Source organism: Filicampus tigris, chromosome 14 (genome assembly GCF_054856515.1).
Source record: "Filicampus tigris isolate MCC_2025a chromosome 14, RoL_Ftig_1.0, whole genome shotgun sequence".
NCBI classification, from domain to species: domain Eukaryota; kingdom Metazoa; phylum Chordata; class Actinopteri; order Syngnathiformes; family Syngnathidae; genus Filicampus; species Filicampus tigris.
In genome coordinates, this window is record NC_141230.1 from 5,577,853 (window position 1) to 5,602,582 (window position 24,730).

The 24,730-nt window shown below is 39.9% G+C and overlaps 1 protein-coding gene across 3 annotated transcripts in view; it reads left to right on the plus strand.

The window, feature by feature from the left end:
• kdm6a (lysine (K)-specific demethylase 6A) overlaps positions 1-24,730 on the plus strand; it is a 75,105-nt gene that overhangs the window by 10,744 nt on the left and 39,631 nt on the right. For 2 of the 3 annotated variants that reach the window (XM_086050862.1, XM_086050863.1), the window contains exons 5-6: positions 658-716; positions 15,723-15,843. In XM_086050862.1, the coding sequence (XP_085906988.1) occupies positions 658-716; positions 15,723-15,843 (180 nt within the window). Of the gene's footprint in view, positions 1-657; positions 717-15,722; positions 15,844-22,538; positions 23,775-24,730 lie in introns of those variants that run through there. The other variant, XM_086050864.1, reaches the window with a different exon arrangement.

Consider the following 24,730-nt stretch of genomic DNA (forward strand, 5'->3'; position numbering starts at 1 on the left):
CTAAATAATTAAATATATAAATAAACAACGCATCGAATATGAACATTTTGATCGTCAACGTTGTGAGTATTCGACTAATCTTGGCAGCCCTGTGCGTATGAGTTTGTTTACAGCAGAGACATGAGAGAGCGGTTATGGTTAACATTGCGTTGCGAATCGATCCTTTAATTTTTTCCATCGATACACATTTTAAGCAGTTGAAATAGATTTCGATGAATCGTTACACCCCTTCACGTTACGTCTCATTGGACCCAACATAGACGAACCCATGTGTTGAAAATGTTGCCATAAAGGTGAAATATATCAATAGATGCATTTTTCCAAGCTAAACTAATCAATTACTAGCAATCAAGCCACACATTCAAAATGAATGAAGCCTTCCTTCAAAGGTTTAAATAATACAGTATAAAGATGCAAAGTATGAAATAATCATTTCAAGGTTTTCATGAATACATGGGGTCACTGTCAGTTCTGTCAGGGCCAACACAACATGGCTCAAGGTGGCACAACAGGGCCACCACCCAAAAAAGACTTAAGGACTCTGGTGTGGCTGAATTATTACTATCACCACAAATGTTCACATTATGTTTTTTTTGTTTCAAGTGGGACCAAATTAAACGTAATTAGATTAAAATATTTTGTTTGCATTTCCCCCAGAATGCTGCCTTTTTATACGGGCTCGGCTTGGTCTACTTCCATTACAATGCATTTCAGTGGTAAGTGCTAACTACTTTTTTTCTTTTTGTCTATGAACCTGTTGACTAATCTTGGGAACAAGCGGCAGTATAATACTGCAAATTTATCTTGCCATATGAAAGTGTCTTGTCGGGCCAGTCAGTGTCTTTTGAAGTGACACATTAGCTAGTTTCAATATGACGAGGTAAACCGCTCGACACAAAGAAATTATCATGTATGCTATCATAGCAGTGTCAAAGTAATGTAAAGTAATGTATTCCGGGTCCAGCATTAATGGTGGCCAGATCAGATGGCCCTTAAAATCTTGGGCCAAAAATGACCCAAATGTGCATTTTTGGTTTCGGGCCAAAAGACTTATAGAAACCACCTGAAAAAGGATGTTGTGGTGATTCAAGCAAAAACCATGGCCAGCACTCTCTTGTCTGGACAAAGGCGAACATATCTGCGGTGTGGATGTTGAGAAATTCTGTGCCTCCCGGAGGGCCTTCCACTGTAACTCGCGTGTGCCCGCCTCTCATACTGTATATGGGGGGGAAAAAAGCTTGTTGTGATGACATCTTGGTTTGCCTCACATTGCTAGCGTCAGGCTAGCACAATTGCTGCTAGCCTCAAAATATTTATAAAGGCAGCATTGGGACCATGGCACTACAGCGAGGAACAAGGGCAGAAAAATAATTTGTGCGTAATATTTTGGAACAGTGCATTTTGTTTTTTATATGAAAAAAGAAAAAAATACTGTTATTAGGCCTGTCATGATCATTGATCCATGAGCAAAAATGAACTCGATTTGTTTGGGGCCTTGATAAATGTTCATTCACAACAACATTCAATCGCATTGTTTCGTTCCCTTTCCTGTCAATCATCTTGCTCGCTACTATGCAATGTGAACACTCACGCTTGCATACACACTAGGGATGGAACAGCTTTTTAGCGTTTAGTTCGACTGTTTCAATTCGGTTTGCATGTATCCTGTCGATTCATAGGAACGTGGAAGTCTTTTTTTAGTTTATTAATGAAGCAGAGCAGTGCATAGTAGTGTTAATAATAGCCAAGTGGCGCGAATGCAAGCTGGCACAACCATGAGTTCAGCTAACAGCACAACAATGCTCTTATTGTACTATTCCATTGCTTGTTTATGCACCGTTGGTTATGCGAACATTCGCTATACCCGCCAGGAACTTAGAGATTGGCACCAGATACCCGTTTCCAGTGTCAGATTTGACACTGAGACCAGCGTAACAAAGCTATATCTCTGCAATCCCAAGATGAAAGATCACAGCTCGCTTGAAATTGTTATACGTTTATATAAACACGTTAGTCTATGCAAGACTTATTTAATAACTTGGTATTTTATTCAGGAGGGTATTGATTAGATCATTTGGAAAAACAACCTTTTTTGAGCCAAGGTACCCACAGTACCCTCCACAAGTACTGGAATGGCAAGGTTCATTCATTTTGTATGTGTTGTGTTGTGTACTGCAGACATGTTGGTTTTAGATCAATCACAAGATGAATATGAGACAAAGGTTCAACTCAGGACAGCGCACCTTTTTGTTTTCAAGTGAGCAAAAGTATCGAAGTATGAATGAGTCAGTCATATTGGGCCTTGCTTAGACATCCCCTCAAAAACAAACTGAGCTCATTACCATAAAGAGACAATATTATTGAAACCATGACTTTTTGAAATTGAGGTAAATCAGAAATTGGCCCATGCCTAGGTACATCATGTTTTCACCTTGATAGGTTTCTCCAGCTTAATTGGAGTCCACCTGTGGTAAATTCAGTTGATTGGACATGATTTGGAAAGGCACACACCTGTCTAAAGGTTTGGCGGATCTTTGACATTTACTGACGGAAGCACGGTTAACATGAAGGACCGACAGACAGACGATTACAGTTTGGTTCGGCTTGAAAAAATGACGGATTGACGAATGCCGGACCGGCAAATTTGATTAAAATGCCCAACTCTGATTTTATGATTGATCGCACTTGTGACAAGGTGCTTTGAACACTGACATTGCGACGTCATCCCTCCGTCCCTCACCAGTCTTCAGGCATAATCACTCAAACCAAGGCTAACCAAACTTATACATAAGTGTAATGGTCTCATTAGGTGGAAATCGGTTAGTTATGCCCAAAGAGTGGAACGCTTGGATGCTATGGGTTAATAAGTGCACGAGAGTAAAACGTCATTCCTTTGTGCCTTGAAAGCTGCTGACTTCGCAGCCCGTGCTCCCAAGCCGACGGCGCGATTTCAAAGCCCCAAGCAGGTAGGGCCCGGACCGGCGAAACCACCGTTACACAAATACCGATCCCACACATCAAAATAACATAATAAAAACGTTATACTGTATATATAGTTATACGGAACGATTGACGTTTTTGTATAATACTACGTATCATGTCGTATCACACATCCTGTACAGCACTGCAGTGGAGAGAGATGGCTCTCCTCCGATTGTGAACATGCATGTTAGGTGAACATGTTAATTTTACTGTTAGTTAGAAATGAGATCAGAGACGATAGGGTGTAAAATAACGTATAAATTTGAGTAATTTCTCCAAGACCGTTAACAGAACAGAGAAGGATGGAGCTTATCGAGCCGTTTTTAATACTTCAGCCCTGGGGCCAGTTTAGTAACAAAAACAAAATAAGCCGCAGACCTGTTGTGACGACGAAGCACCAGTAGAGGGTTACCTGCTGCTGCGACTTATTTGAGTAGGTTGAACCTAGTTTGTGCTGTATCGCTTCGGTAGGCACTACGACTATGTCTGGCCGTCACCATCAATGGTAAGTATGCACATTTTCGCTTATTAAACCACCTTTGAAAAGTAGTATACCAACTGTCACGAGCCTTTAGTTGCTATCCACTAGCCATGAACGCAGGCGAGCGTGCACTGTGTTATTATTAATTATTACCAATATTTTTGGGGGTGAGTTAAGTTAGTGATTGAACATGATTTCGGGATGGTGTTATGTTGATGTTGGAGCTAACAGTATACAATGAAAATATAAGGTAGGATAATTTAATGCATTGCCTTGGTATCGGATCGGGACTCTGTATCAGCAAAACCAAATAGACTTGGACTAAGGCTCATGTGTAAAAATAATTGAATTGACCATTTACACGGGTGCCATTCCAGCTCTCTTACAGCTTTGATACTTCATCTGATGGTGGAATATTGGTGGAATGCTTGCCGCCTCCACCCACTGCACCATTGTGTCATTGAATAGGCCATGTAAAAGGGGCTGTTGTTGCATTTCACTGTTCTGTAAAGACAGAGTTGAGTCAACGGCATGATATCGCAATAAGTACTAGGAAGGTAATAGCAGCAATGGCGACAACGTTGCTATTTGCCTATTTGGTTTGTGTGAATGTCAGTGTTGAATATCACAGTTTCAGAGATAAGCTGTCACATTTTGTAATTGTGAAATTCATGCCATACAATGACTGACCAATCTCAAAAAGCTGAAGCTGACTCTTGCAATGTGACCATAACCGTCATTCCTCTTTTAGCTGCAGTCTTGCCTCACACTTGGTGACACCACTGAGCTTTCCCAGCATTCTCTTCGGGCTCTGCCAGCGTGGGAGGAGAGGGCGATAGCAGAGCATAGCGATGGAGGAGTGGGAGGGGTCACTGAAGAGGAGGTGGAGGGAATGGGAGCAATGAGTTCAAAGTGTGTGTGTGTGCGTGTGTGTGTGTGTGAGCTGCCTGAGAGGGGTTTCCAGCTAACATGACGCTGTTATTTGTGTTACAGCGACCAAAGCAAGGAGGTTTTTTATTTGAAAGCTCCAGGGTGTTGGTGCTTTAGTGTGTGTGTTGTTTTGTTATTGTAAGGATAATCGTTTGTTCAACCATTAGCGTTGATTTGTGAAAGAGCAAGCCATTTTCAACACTTTAGATTGGTCAATAATGTGTAAAAATAACACCAACACGTGGGGACTATCCAATAGTATACAGTAGTTTTTGAAAAGATATGAAATTCACCAAATTGTGACTTACAAGGTTGTGGCCCGACGCTAGTGATATGCAGCACTTACCCTTAAAGTCCACCAATTCCTGTCAATTGAGTTAATCCATTAAAACCTGAAGCCCCATGTGAGACATCTCTCTAAAACCTACGGTTGTCTTTGGAGTCACTCTTTAAAACCTGACATTTTCGCCCCCTACAAAATAATATCTCAGCCCCTGTAGCAGGTAGAAACATAATTCCAAAAGAATTTTGATAGCTTAGATGTGGCTTTCACACATGCACAAGTTTATTAATCGTTACTGTTTCAATCAAAGATGCAAGTGAAGCACTATTTGTACATGTAAAAAATCGAGTGGAAATTACCATGCTGTATTCTCTTACAAATACGTTGAAATCGTCATTGTCTAGAAACATATATCTTAACCATACATCATCACGTTTGGGTGGTTTCACGGCTTTAAAGTCCCAAAGCATGTCGTCTATATCACAGCCGTGACGTATAGCAGAGCTCGCGCGATCGACGGTGTCCGCCATTACTCCTCGAAACAATTCTGGATATGCTCCGACAACACACGACACTGTCACATGTATATTCTGATGCATTTCATTGGCTAAGAGACCGATAATTGGATTTGAAAAAAGAAAATTACGTATACGCTCTTCGGCTTTAAAGGGAGAAACACGAACAGCGTTCCCGGCTTTAGTGGTAGAAACGCGGTTAAGTTAACAAAAACCCTAACCCTAATAATAAAAAAAATATGCTGATATGAGCGTACAAGTATGAGTGCAATGTTTACAATTGTGCTTTAGATTTGCAATACAGTTGCTGCTATTCCTATTCGCAGGAAATAGGCAGAGCTGGTCATTCCGTCTGGGGCATTCCGTCTATGTGACGGTCCGGTCCGTCTATCCGCCTTTGACAGACTCCAGTTTGCTGACAGTTGACATATGGTGGGAAAAAAATATGAATAGATGAACTAAGCATAGTCGGAAGCCCATGTATTTAATCCGTCTTTCATCTGCAGTCCGTCTTTAGTCTATTTTTTGTGGCAAGGCTTCGATGGCTGCAGCGAGCGAGGCGAGGAACAATAGTGAGCTGTTGTTGCTTGGGGGACAGATTTGAGTGATGAACCAGGCTGTAGACAGGCTTCCATGATGCTGAGAGTCACTTTTTCTGTTCAAATATCGGCCGTGAGTCAATCTTTCTGTTCAAATTTGTTCAAATTCAATGAGCGTTCCTCTTGTCTGACTGGAATCTGGAAATGTTGTGTGCCGTTGATGAGGCGGTTGTCTGACTGGGAGCACTTACACGCTGCTTATATAGACCTCTCACTTGCATTGCTTGTTCGTAATTGGTGGCCCTCGGTGTACAATCGACCATCCAATCAGTGCGCACTGTGTGCAGGAGCCTTCCCACCAGCGTACTGATTGGATGGTGATTCTCTGATGAGGGCCACCAATCACGAACAAACAGTGCAAGGTGAGAGCTCTATATAAGCAGTGTGTTGTGGTGAAAGGCTCTCTGTCAGACAAGCAGCTCATCGGCACACAACATTTCTAGATTCCAGTCAGACAAGCGGAGCGCAGATTGTGGTACACGGTGCACATGAAAGGCGCGTGGGGGCGGGTGGGGCCATTTTTTTTTTTTTTTTAGGAACGTTTTTTGAACACTGACGGAAGCCGGTTAAAATCTGAGGCGGACCAGCCGATAGGCGCGTACTATTTTTTCTTCCCCGGAAAAAAAGGCGAATGACACAAGATGGAAGTATAACCACGCTGCAGACAGATGACGAATATCAGATGCCCAATCTTTAGTAAAATGCCCAGCTCTGGACATCGGGACTGCGCCGGCCCAAAAATACAAATATAATTGACGCCTATTGAGATGCTTTGGGGTGGGGGTCCTCAAAAATCACTGAAAACAAACGCAAAACAGGACTCTGCTGCTAATGCTAAAAAGACTTTGGTATGACACGAATTACTCACAATGCTTCTGTTTTACATCACGGATGACCCGGATTACCACTACTGCGCATGTACATTGCAGAAAGCCAGCGGGAGACGAGGCATTTTCAAGAGAAAAACACAGTGGCAAACATTTAAATATATAAATAAACAACGCGTCCACTTGTAAAATCAATTGTCGATGATTTTGCATCGTGATTAGTCGGCTAATCTTCGCAGCCCCACTCTCCTGACTGCCATTGGCTCTCTGCCGGGAAGGCTGCGCTTCTTGCAAAGTGCGCGCGGTTAGTATCAATACCATGACATATCAATATGGTATTTGGATACGGCGTGTAAGTATTGATACTTTTCGAAGTATCTATACTTCTGACAAGACTAATATATATGTATGTATGTATGTGTGCGTATGTATGTATGTATGTATGTATGTATGTATGTATATATATGTATACACACATGTGTATATATATGTATATATATATATATATGTATATATATATGTATATATGTATGTATATATGTATATATATATATGTATACACACATATGTATATATGTATATATGTGTGTGTATATATATATATATATATATATATATATATATATATATATATATATATATATATATACATACATACATACATACATACATACATACATACATACATACATACATACATACATACATACATACATATGTGTGTATATGTATGCGTCTCTGAGCTTGTTTACCTCTGCTTGTGTATTTGCGGTGGTTCATAGACCAGCATTCTTTGCGGTTGAGCATGCGCAGTGTCCCAATCGTGTCTGTGCGCCAGCAGTTATCTTTGCCTTTTTCTCCCTCCACTCCTTCTTCTCCATCCACCTCTAAATCAAATAAATAACATGCCACCTAAACATTGCAGGGTTCAGAGTTAGGGATGTGTGCGACTAGTTGTTTATCCGTTTAACCGTCTACGATTTATTAAACGTTAAGTATTTTACTAGTCGGTTAAACGCTGCATTAGGAAATCACGCATCTTGTTCCTCACGCCTCGGCCTCTGTGAACAAGCTGAGCACCAAGAGAGAGAATTGCTCCCCGCCCACAGGCATACATAGTAGGGGGCGGGGACACTAAGTTTGGGGAAGAAAAGTAAATTCTGTCAAAGCTACCACGAAAAACAACGGCACCGTTTGGCAGTATTTTGATGCAGCAGATGACAACAAGGTCGTCTGTAGGCTTTGTAAGCATAAACTCGCTTACAACCACTCTCTCGGCGCGATGAGAAACCACATCCAAAGTAAATCTCGATGTGAACCTGCAGGTTGATGGCGGCGGGGCGAGTCAGACAAGCATGAGAGCGTTTGTTCCAGCCACGCGCTGCGATGCTCACCGCACAGCAAAGATTACCCAATTTGTAAAATGACGCGATATGCTGCCGCTTTCTTTTGTTGAGGGCAAACGGTTAGAAAAAAAAATTATGCTGTATATCGAGCTTGAGTAGGTCGCAAAACAAAACGCCCCAACTCGAGAGTAGCCATAACCAAATGAAAGAATATATACTATATATCGTCGCTGTCCTGTGAAAAACACTTATCTCCAATTTTGGAAACTTTTCATTTTCACTTTAATGTGATTTCTGTAACGCGGAAACATGATTCAGGTAAAAATAAGAAAATTAAAAAAAATTGAGAATTGTTTTTCACATGACAGCGACGATATGCTCCACCAGGCTAAGGGTGGAATTTTTACAGACAGATGTTTGATTTGATGACATCACAGGCAGAGGGTACTCCGATTGCTGGGGGTGATTTGAACCAAAGACTACACCCACAGTTAGACTCCTCTGGAAAAGCAATACATAAAAATATGACTAGCAAAAAAAAATAAAGGGTCTATTATGTGAAATGGGAATGGTGGATGTATGGAAGTGTAGTCCAATAAGGACTACACTTATTATTCATCACCACATAATACATACTCAAGGATTGATTACTTCGTGATGTATGCTCAGGATATGTATCGAGTCGAAAAATGTGATATCGGGGTATGGATCTTTCAGACCACAGTCTTTATCTAACATTTCGCCTGGAAAGTGAGAAAAAAAACCAATCTGGAGACTGATGCATGTAAGGCTGTTTTGAGAGGGAAGTTAATAGCTAAATCAGCATATCTTAAAAAGTTAAGGCAGTTAAAACTCGATACTCTGAACACTGATTTAAAACAATTAGAACGTGAGCATAAGGAGAATTTGGAGGAGAGCACAAATGAAGACATTTAAAAAAAAAGAGAGGAGATAAATGACATATATATGCAGGAGATTCAAAAAAAGGTATTTATAAAACAAAGCTATTATGAAGTAGGAGGTAAGTCAACAAAATGCTTGGCATATAAATTTAAAAAAACAGGAGGCGAAAAACTCAATCTACAAAATAAGAGACCCACTAAAAAGGTCAATGGTGACTAAAACTAAGGAAACACAAAAAAGCTTAAGTTATTATACGAATCTATATGCTCAATCAAAAGCATGTAATGAACTCCAGATGGACCAGTTTTTTGAAAAATTAAATTTACCCCAAGTAACAAGAGAAGAGAATGAGTCTTTGATGGCTGAAATAACAGTTGAGGAAATAAACAGAGCAATTTCTAATCTTAAACCTAACAAATCCCCCGAAACTGATGGATATACCGAAGTGTGGTATAAATCGCTGAGGGTAACATTGATACCACTTTTACACAAAACATTTAACTGGGTGTTAAAGGAGGGAGAAATTCCTTACTCATGGAGAGAAGCTATTATATCGGTGATTCCGAAGGAGGGAAAAGAGGAAAAGGAATGCTCTAGCTCCATGAGCCATCAGTGTTCTTAAACAAGATTAGCGATTGTTCACAGCCATCCTAGCCAGACGTCTAGAAATAATTTTGCCAGGCATAATCCAGTTGGACCAGACGTGATTTATAAAACGGAGACAGACGTAGGATAATATCAGGCTCACCCTCCACGTGCTGCACCATATGATACAAAATCGGATGGAGGCAATAGTGGTAGGAATAGACGCGGAAAAAGCATTTGATTCGGTCCGGTGGGATTTCCTATATAAAGTGCTGGAAAGGTTTCGGTTCCACAGGAGCTTTATTTAGACCATACAGGCCTTGTACAATACACCTACAGCCAGGATTAGGGTTAATGGGAGTCTGTCGAACTTTATTACACTGGAACGAGGATGTCAACAAGGATGCGCAGCGAGTCCTTTACTCTTTGCAATTTTTCTAGAACCGCTTTAGTAGTTGGATAAAACTAAATGAGAATATAACTGGTATTGCTATGGGGGGAGGGGTACAAAAAATAGCTCTTTTTGCAGACGATGTATTATTATACTTATCCAGCCCAGACACATCCTTTCCTGCACTCATGTCAACCCTTATGGATTATGGGCATTTTTCAGGGTATAAAATTAATATACAAAAAACCCAGGTCATCACTTTCAATTATAGACCAATCCCAGGAGATTATGGACAATTATGAGATAAAATTGGACTCAGAAGCAGTCAAATATCTGGGAGTAAATCTTCCCTGAAATTTAGGACAATTGAAAGCCATTAACTTTGATCTGCTGATTACAGAAATTAAATTGGATATTTCCAGATGGAATCTGATACCCTATATGACCATATCGCAAAGAGTACAGGTGATTAAAATGAATATACTACAGAGGCTTCTGTACCTGTTTCAGAGTCTGCCAGTGGAGGTAACAGGAGGGGAATTTAGGGAGTGGGATAAAATGATTTCAAGATTTGTCTGGCAGGGGCGGAGACAGAGAATGAGGTACAGAACGTTGCAGTTACCTAAAAATAAAGGAGGACTGGGACCCCCATGCTTAGAGAGCTACCATCAGGTGGCTCAATTAAAGATATTATTAAATGTGAGCGATCCCTCTTACTCAGCTAGATGGAAAGATATTGAAGAAAGCACAACCGATGGTATCTCTATACAAGCTATAATAGTGGACATGGACTTGAGAAAACATATTAAGGAAGGTTCAAACCCATGGCTGAATTTATCACTCAACATTTGGTCTGAAAACCTGACCAGAAACAATTTGAAAACCCAAAGTAAGATTCAAAGATAGATTGGGTATGATCTGAATTTATTCCTAACAGAATGGGAGTTCTAAAAATTGGAAAAGGGGACCTACAATATTTTGGGAACTCTTAAATAAGGAAAACATAAAACGTTTTCAAGAGTTGAAAGAGCAATATGGGTTCTCAAATCGAGATCATTTCAGATACTTGCAAATGCGGCATTATCTGACTCAAATAAGGGGGGCAACCTTGGAGGGGAGGGGGTCCAACATTGTTGGAATGCTCACTTCAGCACAGAAGTCTACTCTGGGGACACATCTCATTTCCAGACTTTATACGGGAGTTGAAGAATTAAAGGGGAATGATACAGTGTATATAAAGGAGAAGTGGGAGAGAGAAGCAATGGGAAGAGATAAATAAACAGCAGTGGAGTACAACTTAATCTTTATCTTGGAGGGAACACGGGTGGGAAAATGTTGTAAGATTTTTTTCAGGACACAGTCACAGACAAAATATCATGATACAAAATGTTGGAGATTATGTGGCACAGGAAAAGCAGACCATTATCATGTGTTCTGGGGGTGTCCTTCCATTGGCATTCATTGGCAAGAGCTGAAGAAACTTATTGAAATGTAAGAGGATGGAAATAACACGTTTTGTCTTCCTTCACTTTAAATTTTATTAGTATTTTATTTATTGATTTACTAGTTTATTTTTTTATTTTAAATCCTTTATTTCTATTTTCAATTTACTTAATTTTACCTTTTCGCTGGTTTGGGTGGGGGATTATATCATAAAAAAGAAAAATATTGTCGGATATATAGTGTTTGTAAAACTGGTGTAAATGTTCAATAAAGACAAATTTTAAAAAAAATAAATAATGAAAGAGTAGATACTACGAGCGTTTGAGCGGGTCGGCTATGTGGCCAATGCCTTAACTACAGACGGATGGACGTCCATAGCCACCGAATCTTACATGACTATAACGTGTATAACGTATGTGGACGAAGGACATTTCCGCAGGTGTGTGCTTCATGCGCCTTGGAGGAAAGACACACAGCTGAAAACTTGGCTGCTCTCCTGCGGTGTGTGATGGGTACGTGGGCACTAGAAAATAAAGCCGTCGCCTGTGTGCATGATAATGCACCTAACATATGGCGAATGAGACCCTGCTGGACTGGGAGTCGGTACCATTACTCATTACGTTATTCATAATTCATGTATCAGAAATGTATTTCTCTTTCAATTGTTCACTTTTATTCAGTCAGTTGTTGTTACATCAATAGAATTGAAATTGACAAACTGTCCTGAATGTTTGGGCTAAAATAGCCCCTACTGTAAATACACAAAACATTTGCATTTTACACTTTGAATTCAATATGTATTAAATTTCAAGTTTTCTTGCTTATAGACTAGTCGGGTCGCAAATAAAATTTGAGACTAGTCGACTTTCAAATTAGTCGAAATTCCCATCCCTGTTCAGAATATAATCAAAGTAGAAAAAATAGTCACATGCAGGCTTCACTTGAATAAACTATTCAACGAGTTCCTAGATTGAAACGACTCAGGAACTTTATTGTCTTGTACATAGACAAACTATCTTGTGCATTTGTCGACGAGAAAAAAAGTCACTGTTAATCATTTTGTGAATTATAAAATGATATAGTGGGTCTGTTGCCCACAAGTGACCTACAATGCGTCTCCCTGTGGCAATAATGCCACTTATACTGCGCTGTGTCCGCCTTGACTTTATTCAATGCAGTGAGCCTCGTAAACTCACCATAGTGTCCTATTTGCTTGTTCTTCAAATGTCGGATTAATTTGGTTGTGTTGAAACTTTTGGCCAGGCTCCCTGCGCGAGGTACCTTTTCACGGCATATACAGTATTACAAGACGCAAACTCCACACACAGAGCAGACAATACTATGTTCACACCAACTGCGGTGGGCAGAATATTCGATCAAAGCTCAATGTAGCTCGCGCGGGCGGGCACGGTTGCGTGCAGGGCGGCGCGAGTGATGCTGTTGGATGGAGGGACGTCGTTGCGTATTAAACAAATCAACTTTTTTTGCCATTTTGTCCCGCGGCAGCCAAGCATGAGCTACGGGTGATTGGATGTTTTGATCGGCAATAAAAGGCTTTGATCGAATGTTCCGATCACGTAATTTTTCACGAAAATCATCCGATCATGATCGGTGCCCGATCGATCGGAGCATCCCTAATTATAAGATGATTGCAATTATGAAAGAGTACACATAGTACTCTCCTAGTACAGGAAGATAAATGCCGGATCTCTGTGTTTAAAATGGGTGACAGCTTGTTGATCAATCTCCCAGTCTTCATATTACATCAGCATATCATAGCATTGGTATAAGCCTCTCGCCTCAGAGATTTGGCCCTTAAATCCTGGCACTTACCCAGACAGACAATGCTGACATCATGAGGTCTTGATACCTACACTGTGTTCAAAATGATTATGCGTATCCAGTATTTGTTCATTTTCCCAAATGGCCGATACAATTTACACTGAAGACATTTGTTAATCAACAACATTGCTCTATAATAACCTGGAGGCTTGTTTTTTTTTAAATACAGTATCAAAACCACCCATGATGTCAACAGTATTTTTCTGCCAATTATTCAAAATGTTCCAAATTATGCACAACAGTAAAAAAACAAACAAACAAAAGGGTTGTTAAGAACTCTATAAGAACTGCCGTTTTCCTGGCACTGCACGGAGATCATGACAAAAAGCAATTTGAACCCAAAAACATATTCGCTGTTGTTTTTATAACATGACAGGAAGTGGTCGGTTAGAAACGCTTCATATTTTGCAGAGGTCATTTTGACAACTTTAAGCCGCTTCATTTTTCCAGCCCAAAACATAACACCGCTACCTCCTTGCTTTGCCTCCACGTCATCTATTGATACCTGATAATTGCACACCTAATTCGGGCATTAACCATGCAGGGTTTCTCCTGGCTCAAATTGAGGGACAGGTGGCACCATCATGACCATGCACCATGACATGCATGTATTCCGTAAATTCAACGGACTCACTTTCTTTTATAGGGAACGCACTTAAAGTTAGGAGTTCCAATAAAAATATGACTATCATGTCGTCCTTAAAAAAAAAACAAACAATTGCAATCTTAACTACCGTATTTTCCAGACGATAGGCCGCAGCTTTTTTTCCTAGATTTTGAGCCGTGCGGCTTATAGTCCGGTGCGGCTATTCTGTGCATTTTTCTTCCACCGCTCGGGGCGCTCTAACCGGAATGACAGTACAATTCAATACAATACATTTCCCATTAATTGGATGTGACTGCAGGTGGAGGAGTTCAACAGGCGAGTGCGCCATAGACTAGGTTATTGCATTAGGTGCTATAATGCTTTGATTTTATGTTTTCCTAGAGGTCCCTGAAGTGCACATGAATGCGATTGGCTGATGTTACGTCTGTTCTGTTTTGATGTGAAATGCTATTGTTGATTTAGCACGTCATGTGTTAGATTGGCTGACTTAACACAAAACAAGAAAGGTGCATATGTAGGATGTAGTAGAACAATAGATGGTGGAGTCTGGTGGACATTAGCTGACAAACTGGAGCGGCAGTCGGCAGTGAAATGACGATAAGTACTATTTATTTTCTCTTGGTTCTCTTCTGTTTTAATCAGCAACGTTGCTGCAGTGTTAAAAGGCACTGTTAGGAAAGAATCTGCCCAGGTACACACATGTACATTTACAGTTCATAATCATTCTGTAAATGCAGTAAATCTAAAAGTTTTCAACATAGATAGGTGCGGCTTATATAAAGGTGCATCTTATTTTTTTTCTTTTGTCTTTTTTCTTTTTAAATTTATTTATTTATTTTTTTCAAAATGTTTTAAGAATAGAGTGGGTGCGGCTTATAGCCCGAAAAATACGGTATATTATTTTAGTTTTGGTAACTTTATTAGTTGAGTGTTTATAGGTACTACCATCTTTAATATGCTTCTTCTCTTCTGCTGCTTTGCAAATGGCCGTCACCTCGTGTCTTTTGGTGTCCAGCCTGTAGTTGTTTGATGGCTGTCTCACTAGAGAGGCAACAATTGCCTGCTGTGTTGGAGCACAGTGCTTTTGGCATAAATAAAACTGCATGCCTTCCTCAGTCTGCCTGAACCAGGTAAATTGATTCAGCCACTGCTTGTCAAAGCCACAGTCTTTGTTTTTGAGAAGATCTGGAAAGAGGAATAAAAAAAATGTTACAATCACGTGCACATTGGCTTTGTGTTGTTATGCTCCTAACCCTCGCCTCGCCGACTCGTCCTCTCCTGCATTCTGAACCTCGTTAACACAAATCCCTTGTGAGCTACTTCAGACCTGACACAAATTTCAACCTTGTCACCGCCATGAATTATGACATTTTTCCCACATGTTCCGTTAATTTCGCTGCTATTTTTCACCAAGACTCTTGACTTTCCTTCTTGTTAGGTTGTTTTTTAAAGTTGTGGCTGATTTTGCCTGCCATATCTGCAACGCTAAAAATGATAAATGTTACTCTGACACGAATGAAACATTTTTTAAAAATGTCATGCTTGGATGCAAAAAAAAAGCCGAACAGGCAATATTTACCTGTTTGTACTATCCGAAAATCAAGACTCCGATAGCACCAACTAGCCGGGAAAAAACACAATTCAATCTGTTTGTTCTTCGGTAGTTGTTTCAGGTCTTTCCGGTGCACTGCTGTTGATATAGTGGTGCAACGCTGTAATTGCTCTTAAATTACATAGTTGCCTCAGAGGGACTTGAAGGGACATCAGTCACTCAATCAACACAACTGGAGCTTTACGCTGTGTTAAGCGATACCAATTTTTCTGGCTGGGGGCGGCACAAAATTAGCTGAAGGCTGCTGCTTCGCAATGTTGAACGCAGGAAAAACCCTGCCATGACGTGTATGTTTTGGCCCTTGTATCATCGGTATGCAAATGTGATCATGCGACATGTTTACCAGTTCTTAATCAACATGCATCATCTTTTGCAGGGCAATCAAGGCATTTCAGGAGGTGCTTTACATTGACCCCAGTTTCTCCCGAGTTAAAGAGATTCACCTGCGACTGGGACTCATGTTTAAAGTCAACACAGACCACGAGTCCAGCTTAAAGGTATAGCCGCTGTCTTATATTTATACATAATTTTTTCTATCCTTGCTGCAAACCGCCAACATTTGAGAATTGTTGCCCTTATATAGAAATGTGTGGAATTTTTTTGTCTATACATTTGCATGTCTGGTTATGTGATTAAAAACATGGAGACCTGGAGTGCAGTCCCAGAGACCTTTGTCCAACCTCATCACACCTCCCAGATGAACAAAGGTCGTTTGATCACCTGTCTCGTCTATCTGAGGGAAGCCCCTCTGTGACCTTCCTCTGACAACTGAGTAGCGAGATGTCCAGACGCTCAATGAGAGCTGTCTAGATGGATCCCGTCGGGAACTACCTGCTATGTGATCTCAGGCCTCATTTTCTCCTCCAGACACAAAAAGCAGCAAAGCAAAGTCACCAGTCATCCAAGACAATGGACAGCTGCAGTATGTGCGTAGGATTTAGGAGTCACTATTTGGACTTGGCACTCGACACCATTTGACTTTGTATTGAGTCTGGATCAGCAAGTTTACAATTTGACTAAAAAAAAAAATTACGCCATTGTCATCTTGGACTTAGATTATTTAAATGCAGTTGGGGCAGGTTTGGAGTAGTTTTATTGCTGTACAAAAAATTTGACTTCGATACTATACCTGCATACTGTACCTCGATACCGATACAGAAGCTGATGTTAGAAATTATAGCCAATATTCTAAATAATTGATATACAACAATAGGGCTGTAACGATTCACTCAAGCTTCGATTCGATTTTCAGTTCCCGATATTTTTATTAGATTAGATTTTTTTTTTTTTTTTAAATTGCTAGCGTGCTTGTCTCTGTGCGCCATAGGGCTTGTGAGTGCTGATATATCAGAGTTTGATTAATCTTAATTGGAACCAATTATTCGATTAACCGGGTTAAATGGATTTTAATTGATTTTCGATTAATCGTTACATCCCTATTTAAGTATAACACACTCTTCGTCCTGGCTGACATAACTGTTTAATTTCTGGGTTTTGATAATGTGTGCTTGCTTATACTCTTCTATTAATATCTCTCTAGACATTATATGATGAACATGTTAATTTGCTGTTCATAGCTGGTTGCCCTTCGCTTTAATGTGGTTCCAGGCCAGCAGTTTTAATGGTCGCACACTATTGTCGCAAGGAAATTTTGAACAGTAATTAGCAAGTAAGCCTGATTAAATGAGCCTTATTAAATGTAAATTGTTCCACATTATACAGCAAGTCACAATTAAAATGCATTACAAGGATAAGGAAGGCCCCCTCTGCTGATAAAATGTGAAATTGTCCAATGCCCCGAGAAAGGAATGAACAAACTGGGCGTTTCAAGAAAACTTGAGCAAGATGTTAGCGAATGTCTTTGTGACCTTGAACGAATGAGGAGTAGTTACTTAGAGGAGAGGATCTGCACCGGGGGATGATAATGTTTAGCCGTAGCAGCAAGCAAGCGCGTAGATGTATGTGCCTTGTTGTGGAGATAGGTAGACAAGCACCTCGCATTCTACCCTTGCGAGCCGCCGCCAAAATAAGGAGGATGGGCATTTTTTTAAAGGATTTTCTTGAACCAGCTCGGAGCTGATTTGTGTGTGTGACTTGTCATGAATAGCATGCATCTTAGTTTGGCGGGAGAGGGAGACAGCTTGTATGTGTAAAAATAAATAAATAAATAAAACATGTTCTAGGTCAGTCAGGAATGCTACAAAAAAAATGCAGCGTTGGCGGTCACATGATCACGTTGTCTGAATCATGATTTCGATCCAAAAATGATAAATCATTCAGCTCTATAACAGATTCATGTTGTGTGCTGTTCTTCTTTGAGGCAATTGACTAGCTGGCTTGTCAGGGTCTTTGACTTGATAGAACAAAAGGCTAATGTCATTGACTATATAGCTCACATCTTCTCAACTTTTTTGCCCTAAAGTATTTGATCCTGTGTGCACCGGAGACAACAAATTTATTCCTGCTTTCACTCACCGTGCCAACATGCCTACATGTTTACATCTTCTCCTTCTTTGGTAATGAAAAAGAAATGCATGAACAACAACAGTCATTCATGTGGCCAGGACTTTTGCGAAAACTTTTGCTATCTTGATTCAACAGCTGTAAACGAGTCCACACACTTATTTACCAGTTACGCCAAGTAGCCTACGCCTGCTCCTTTTTGCCTCGTATTGGAAGCTGGCTGTGTTGTACAGTTCTCTGTGCCCTCAGACCGCAATGATGACTTTCCTGCTACATTGTTTGTCCACTTTTTACCTAGCGCCTATGTGATGTAGTAAGCACATCCTCAAAGCAGTTTGGCTCCAGTGTAACTGTACAGATTCAGAAACTGTATTGACTTTATGAAATCGCGTCATGTGAATACCTCAACCCGCGTTCGGTATGAGAGCGGTATATCTCATATCCTCATATCTCATATTTAGCAAACGTTTTGTGTGTCTGTCAACAACTAAGCTATTTCTTTGTTAGTTGGGTCAACACACCAGCCTGCTGGTTGTATTTGTAATTGGCTGAATGTGCGTGGCTGGAAGATCACGCAAATACGCTGAGTGATGAAAGCTATTTTGAGTTAAAGGGATGTAAAAATTAAATGAGACACATGCTGTAGCTAGTTCTTTTTTTATGACGTAAATAAAACACTCAGACAAAAAGAAAAAAGTACATTATTACTTTGTGATTGGATGGTCAAGGGCACGGAGGCATAACCTTTTGAGATTTGTGTCAAATTTGTGATTTTCACGTGTTTTTGAGATCCTCAATTGTTGTTGATTTTGTTTGTCCATTTGCCGTTTTATTACTTTTCAAACATTTGCATAAACAACAATACAACACCAAAGAGTACATAAATCATATTGATAATAACAATAAAACAAAATACAATCCTGGGCATCAGCAATCTGTCAATAGAGTTTATCCACGAATCGTCCATTTCTCCCCTATTCATTTGTGGTTCTCTGAGTGTCAGTGTGCATTAGTCTTTCCATTGTACATATCCCCTGGGGTGTAACGGTTCACAAAAGTCATGTTTTTTTTTTTTTTAAATGTAGTCTTAACAGAGAGCAAGCTACAATTCAATTTGCTATAAAGCAAAAAACATTCCCTGTTATGAAAGCACAAAATAGAATAAAAACTTGCGCATTAGGGTTGTTCATAAATGATAATAATGATGATGATGATGATGATTAAAAAATATATAAACACAGGAAAACACCCTTTCTTGTATGATAGAATGAGGTTGCAGATAAAGTCAGGTAGCACTTGCCAACAAGTAACTTTAACTTCATTATAAGAGCAGCATGGGACAGCTCATGTTCCACCATGGCTCTTGTGCGATTGCATATGACAGGGACCACGGTCTTGCTAATATGCGCCTGTGATGGAACATTGTAACGGGGCTCCAGCATGTTTAATAAACGTTTGAAGCCCGGCTCCTAGACTAAAGCATATAGGCGCATAGATGTTGCTATGTAAATGCTGATTGCTTCAGGAATAACTAATATTTTTGGCTCTGTCTGCTTTCACTTCTCCAGGTTGCTTAAAAGTAGCGGGGTTAAGTTGTTGGTGTTGAGCGGGTTTCTGTCTGTTTTCTACCCCCAGTAACTGTATCGGGGTGATGCCGCCTTACATGTATTAGCATGCTTGAAGTGTTACCTGCAACATACCGCACGGAGGTCGAACAACGCCTACACACAGTTCTTGTTCGCTCCACCGCTCGCACTCCATCGCCGTCATACTCAAATCGGAAGCCGAAATGTTCCCAAACGGCTGATTTTTATAGGGGCCCCCTAGATCCATGCTTTTTCCTGCACTCGCCATTTTACTGAGACGGTACTGGACGAAAACAAAAAACGTTTTACCCCTAATAGCCACTGTTACTTTTATGGAGCATCGTCCTTCCCCAATTCATTGTTAATTGTTTAATTTTAATTGCAGCCACAAGCATTATTTTAGCCAGATATTCCTCCTGCTTCAATATAGTATTGTCTTGAAAGTTCTCAAGATACATAGTATCATGATTAAATGCAACAAAATATCCCAAAACCTGACTCATCAACTCATCTACATGCATTTCCAAAATACATGTGATCGATCTACACCCATTTCTCCACATGCCAGCATTTCTGATGAGTGTTTAATTGTCTGCTCTTCAATTTTGGCGTCACATAAAACCTTATAAAATTCCCGCTTTCGATTTCACACTCTATCAGGTCTGAAGTCTATTAAAAACTAGATTTGTGCGCATGCGTGTGTGTTAGAGAGAGAGATTATTATTGTTTGGCTCTGCGTTTAAAGTATGATTGAGCATTATAATAAAACAGATTTTGTGTTGTTTAACTCATTCATTGCCATTTCGGTAAAGGACTAACTTAAAAGAATTTCCACAACACTTTAATGAGTACCCTTTTCATTAAGTAAGAAACCTCAGCTCAATAGTGAGCATTTTAATTGTTGGATTTTGGGTCTAGCACACGTGTACCAAGTGTGCCAGGATGAAATGTGAGATGTAAAACGCTGCTTCTTCATTTCTGCTTTGCTCCGGACCAGAAAATACGCAAAACACATAGACTTAATATTACAATTGCTTTGTCTGCATAGCCGTACCTTTACCTGTAAAAACCTAATCAATATATTAGCACAGGGAAATGTGTCTGTGCAAACGCCTGGGCTGCACTTTACCAAGCGAAGCAGGTTGGCACGTGCTGCATCTCGTTGAGCGAAGCATGTTAGCACGTGCTGCATCTCGTCGCTCAGCTTTGGATGCAGCCCTCCCTCTTGAGTTCTGGCTCATTACCAACATCACTCGCCTTCTCGCCACACACACATGCACACAAATGGTCCACTTGCCCAGCACAGAGGATATGAATACTTTGGATGGAAACAAGAGGGAATGACTACTTCATGGGCTTTTGGGCAAAGTGAGTGCGCAGGGATTTATTTGTACTTTATTTGTATTTATGTATTTGATTTATTATAAGTACAACTACTGTAGTTTGTCACTGATCCCGCAGGAACAAATGCAAAGTTGTCAACTGCAGTCTGTGGAAACATTTAAAACCACACTGGATAACGATGTTATAAATATTGCCTGATGACCTCACTGTACTCTACTAAAGAGACTCCTCTCCATTAGCAACTGTCAATATAGAAAATGGGAGGTGAGGCAACAAGTTTGTGCCCTATTACAGTAGAACCTCTAAAGTTAACACACTACAGCCTACAAAATTTTGAGTTTGTAAAACATTTTCAAGAGTTTGAACATTGATCAAGTGAAATCAGAGCACATTACTACTAGGTCTAATTTTCGCCAGCATCAAATAATTAGGGGTGTAACGGTACACGTGGGTGTATTAATATGTTTCGGTATGGCATGTTCGGTTCGGTCCACTTATTAGCGCGAGCTTACGCAGGGGCGCTATTGACTGTTGCATGCGGGAGAGGAGAGTGGCGGGACAACAGTGAGAGCCAGAAAAGAGCCAGAGCTCGAAGGTCCCCCCGTACACTTTGGTCTCCTGTTTGGGAACATTCTGGCTCTCCTGTTAAAATCGCCGATGGGGAAAGGTACGTGGTTAAGTTCGAAAGTTGTGTGGCGACATTGCTACATGAGATGGTCGGCAGGTAGCACGTCTAACATGCACGGCGGCATCAGCCGACTGTGAATGTTTCTTAGACGAGGTAGCAAAAACGTCAAACTTAAATAGCAAGATTTATCATATTGTAGCGTCTTCCAGGAACACGCCGTCAGACCTGGTTTAATTATCACGTTTTTATTAATCCAAGTACAACTGCTCGAGCTCTTCTTTCTCCGCTGCTTCACTCACTTGCCACACGATGCATTCATGAATCTCGGAAACATCACAACTCAGCAACACACAAATCCGACCACAACTCAGATAACCCAATTCGTTACAATATGCTGTTGAACATTCAAAGATTTCAATGCCTAAAAAGTGTATACAATTTCATAGACCTTTTAAAGTTACTGTATTTTTTTCATTATAAAAAGTTTTAATATAGTTAGCAATAATTGTAACTGTTATTGTTTGTATTTTTTTCATCACAAAAAGTGTATATATGTTCTGTTATGGCACTTTGCTTTGGCTTTAACTTGAATACTTAGATGTGTCATAGGCTGTTGCTGCTGAGTGTTTAAAGATTTCAGTGTCAGTTTGTAATAATTTACAAAATTAAGAGATCTTTATTGTTAGTGTATTTTTTATTCTGGTGTAATTTCTTAGAATATCACCCGAATGGTTCGCTTTTATTTTTTCGAAAAAAAAGTACAGTTTACTTGTCGTCTTTTCAAAATAAACATTTTTTAAAAATCTGTTTTTTTGTACCGAAAATATACCGAACCGAAGTTTCCAAAAAATGAACCGAACCAAAATGTGATTTAGCGTACCGTTACACCCCTAATACATACATATATATATATATATATATATATATATATATATATATATATATATATATATATATATATATATATATATATATATATATATATATATATATATATATATATATATATATATATACATACACACACACACACACACACACACACACACACACACACAAAATATGTATTCGGAACAAATGGAAAAAAGATCACAGAAAATTACCAGTTATTTCAAAATACTGCATTGGGAAACATATCACATATAATTATTAGGATTCAGGATTAGGCTGTTGCTGCTGAGTGTTTAAAGATTTCAGTGTCAGTTTGTAATAATTTACAAAATTAAGAGACCTTCATTGTTAGTTTATTTTTTATTCTGGTATAATTTCTTAGAATATCACCCGAATGATTCACTTTTATTTATTTTTTGGGGGAAAAAAAAGTACAGTTTACTTGACATCTTTTCAAAATAAAAATATTTAAAAAATAAAATCTGTTTTTTTGTACCGAAAATATACCGAAGTTTCCAAAAAAATGAACCGACCCGAAAAGTGATTTAGCGTACTGTTACACCCCTACAAATAATGTATGCATGTTTGGCTTTTAGAGCAATTGTGCTGTACTTTTTCTGGTGGTGGTGAGAGAAGAAGAAAACCCAGGGTAAATCCAGGATGCACTTAAAGCCGAAAGGCAATTTGCGAGTTTTTCAGTTTTCGAGATGGTGGCCTGAAAGCTGACGAGAGCTTGCCATCTAACTGAAGGAGCTAGCTGCTCAAAAAGGGGGCAGAAGTCCCAGTTAGCCAAAGTTAATCGCACCAAGACCGGTGAAAGCCTTTGCGGTTTTTGCCTTCGGCCACAGTACTTGGATGCCATCCTGGCAAGAATGAACCATTTAAAAGTAAAAATTTTTTTTTTTTTTAAACGGTGCACCTGCATCCAAAATGTGTCAGTGTACTCTGCTTCTGGAATGGAGATGTAATTCAGGTTTTGGTCTCGGGATATGTTACTGTGCATTCCTCACAGCATTGTGTTTTGTTATGTCTTATGGGTTTCCATTTGTAGTAGTGGTTGTGACAGTTAATGTAAAGAATGCGATGCATAAGGTTCACAGTTTATTTTATTCTTTGGGAAAAGATGGTGTTTGAAGAGTAATTTATTTTTAACTGAAAGAAAAACTAGGTAAAATGGAGATAACGCTGGAGCGGGTGCAGCCGCTTTGAGGTAATATTACGTGTCATCTCTTTCTCTCGCTGCACCAACCACTGCAGCCGTCTGCTGAATAGTAATCACTGACACCAGAGTAGACGAGAAGAGGAGGAGGGGGCAAAGGGAAGTAAGACAGCAGTGAGCAAAAGGGAGAGTGAGAGAGAAAGGCAAAAGATATGAGGAGGGAGGTGGAATGTCAAGCTAACAGTCAGTGCCGCATTATCAGCCAAAGTGTGAAGGAGGAGGAAGGTGAGGACGGGAGGGAGCCGCAGGAGGATGCGCGAGGGCTTCCAGGAGGAGGCTGACGACCCGCCTTAACAGGTAACACTTTTGTGCATGTCTGATTGTGACAAGTGATATTTTGAGTCTATGAGGCATTTTATTTAAAGCTGCTGCGTGCACGCATTTGTGTGCACACATGCCAGGCGCCGCCGGGCCTCATGCATTCAGGCTGTTGCTTGTCGATGTGGCCGTCACTGCCTCTTGAAATATTGTAGGGCCTTATTGTGAATACAATGCTTGGTATTTCAATATCTGCATTTCAGAGTGGAAATGTGAATATTGAGTGTGAACATTAAGCCAGTACAAGCTATTTTGTCTCCAACTGACCCAGATACAGCACCACGCTTGCGTTGTCTGTTTAATGCAGGGATGGGCAGCCTACGGCATGTGGGCCATGTATGGGCCCTCCCAGAGCATTGTATCCACGCCGCCATGCAAGTCTAAAAATCAAAGCTGTGAGCAGCGACAAACGCGGTCTTGTACCCCCATGCCCGACTTGGTAGGTTGGATTTTCTCCGCCCACATGCTACGGGCAAAAGTCTCCCATCTCTCTTGTATACTTGGTTCAAATATGTTTACAACGGGTTGAATACCCAAGGGGGAGTTGAAGTACTGCCACTGGAATCAAACTGGATTACTTTTTGTTAGTTTTACATAGGGTTGGGCGATATGGCAAAAATATCATAACACGATCTTTTAAAAATAAAATCACGATCACGATTTTATTATGATTCTTTTTTTTTTTACATCGTTTTTTAAGACTAATTTGCACATTTCTGACCATTCCCCTCATGTTAAACATATAAAACATATTTAAAGTGTATATAAAACTAAAAGAAAAACAATGACATTTTAAGACAGCTAAACTTTCTGAACGGGTTTTAATTTGAATAGTGACAATTTTTATCAAAATGTGCAGAGAATGTAAACATAAAAGTTAACATAATGTAAACATAAAAACACAGCTCGTAACGCAGGTCTGGTACTTTGAAGAG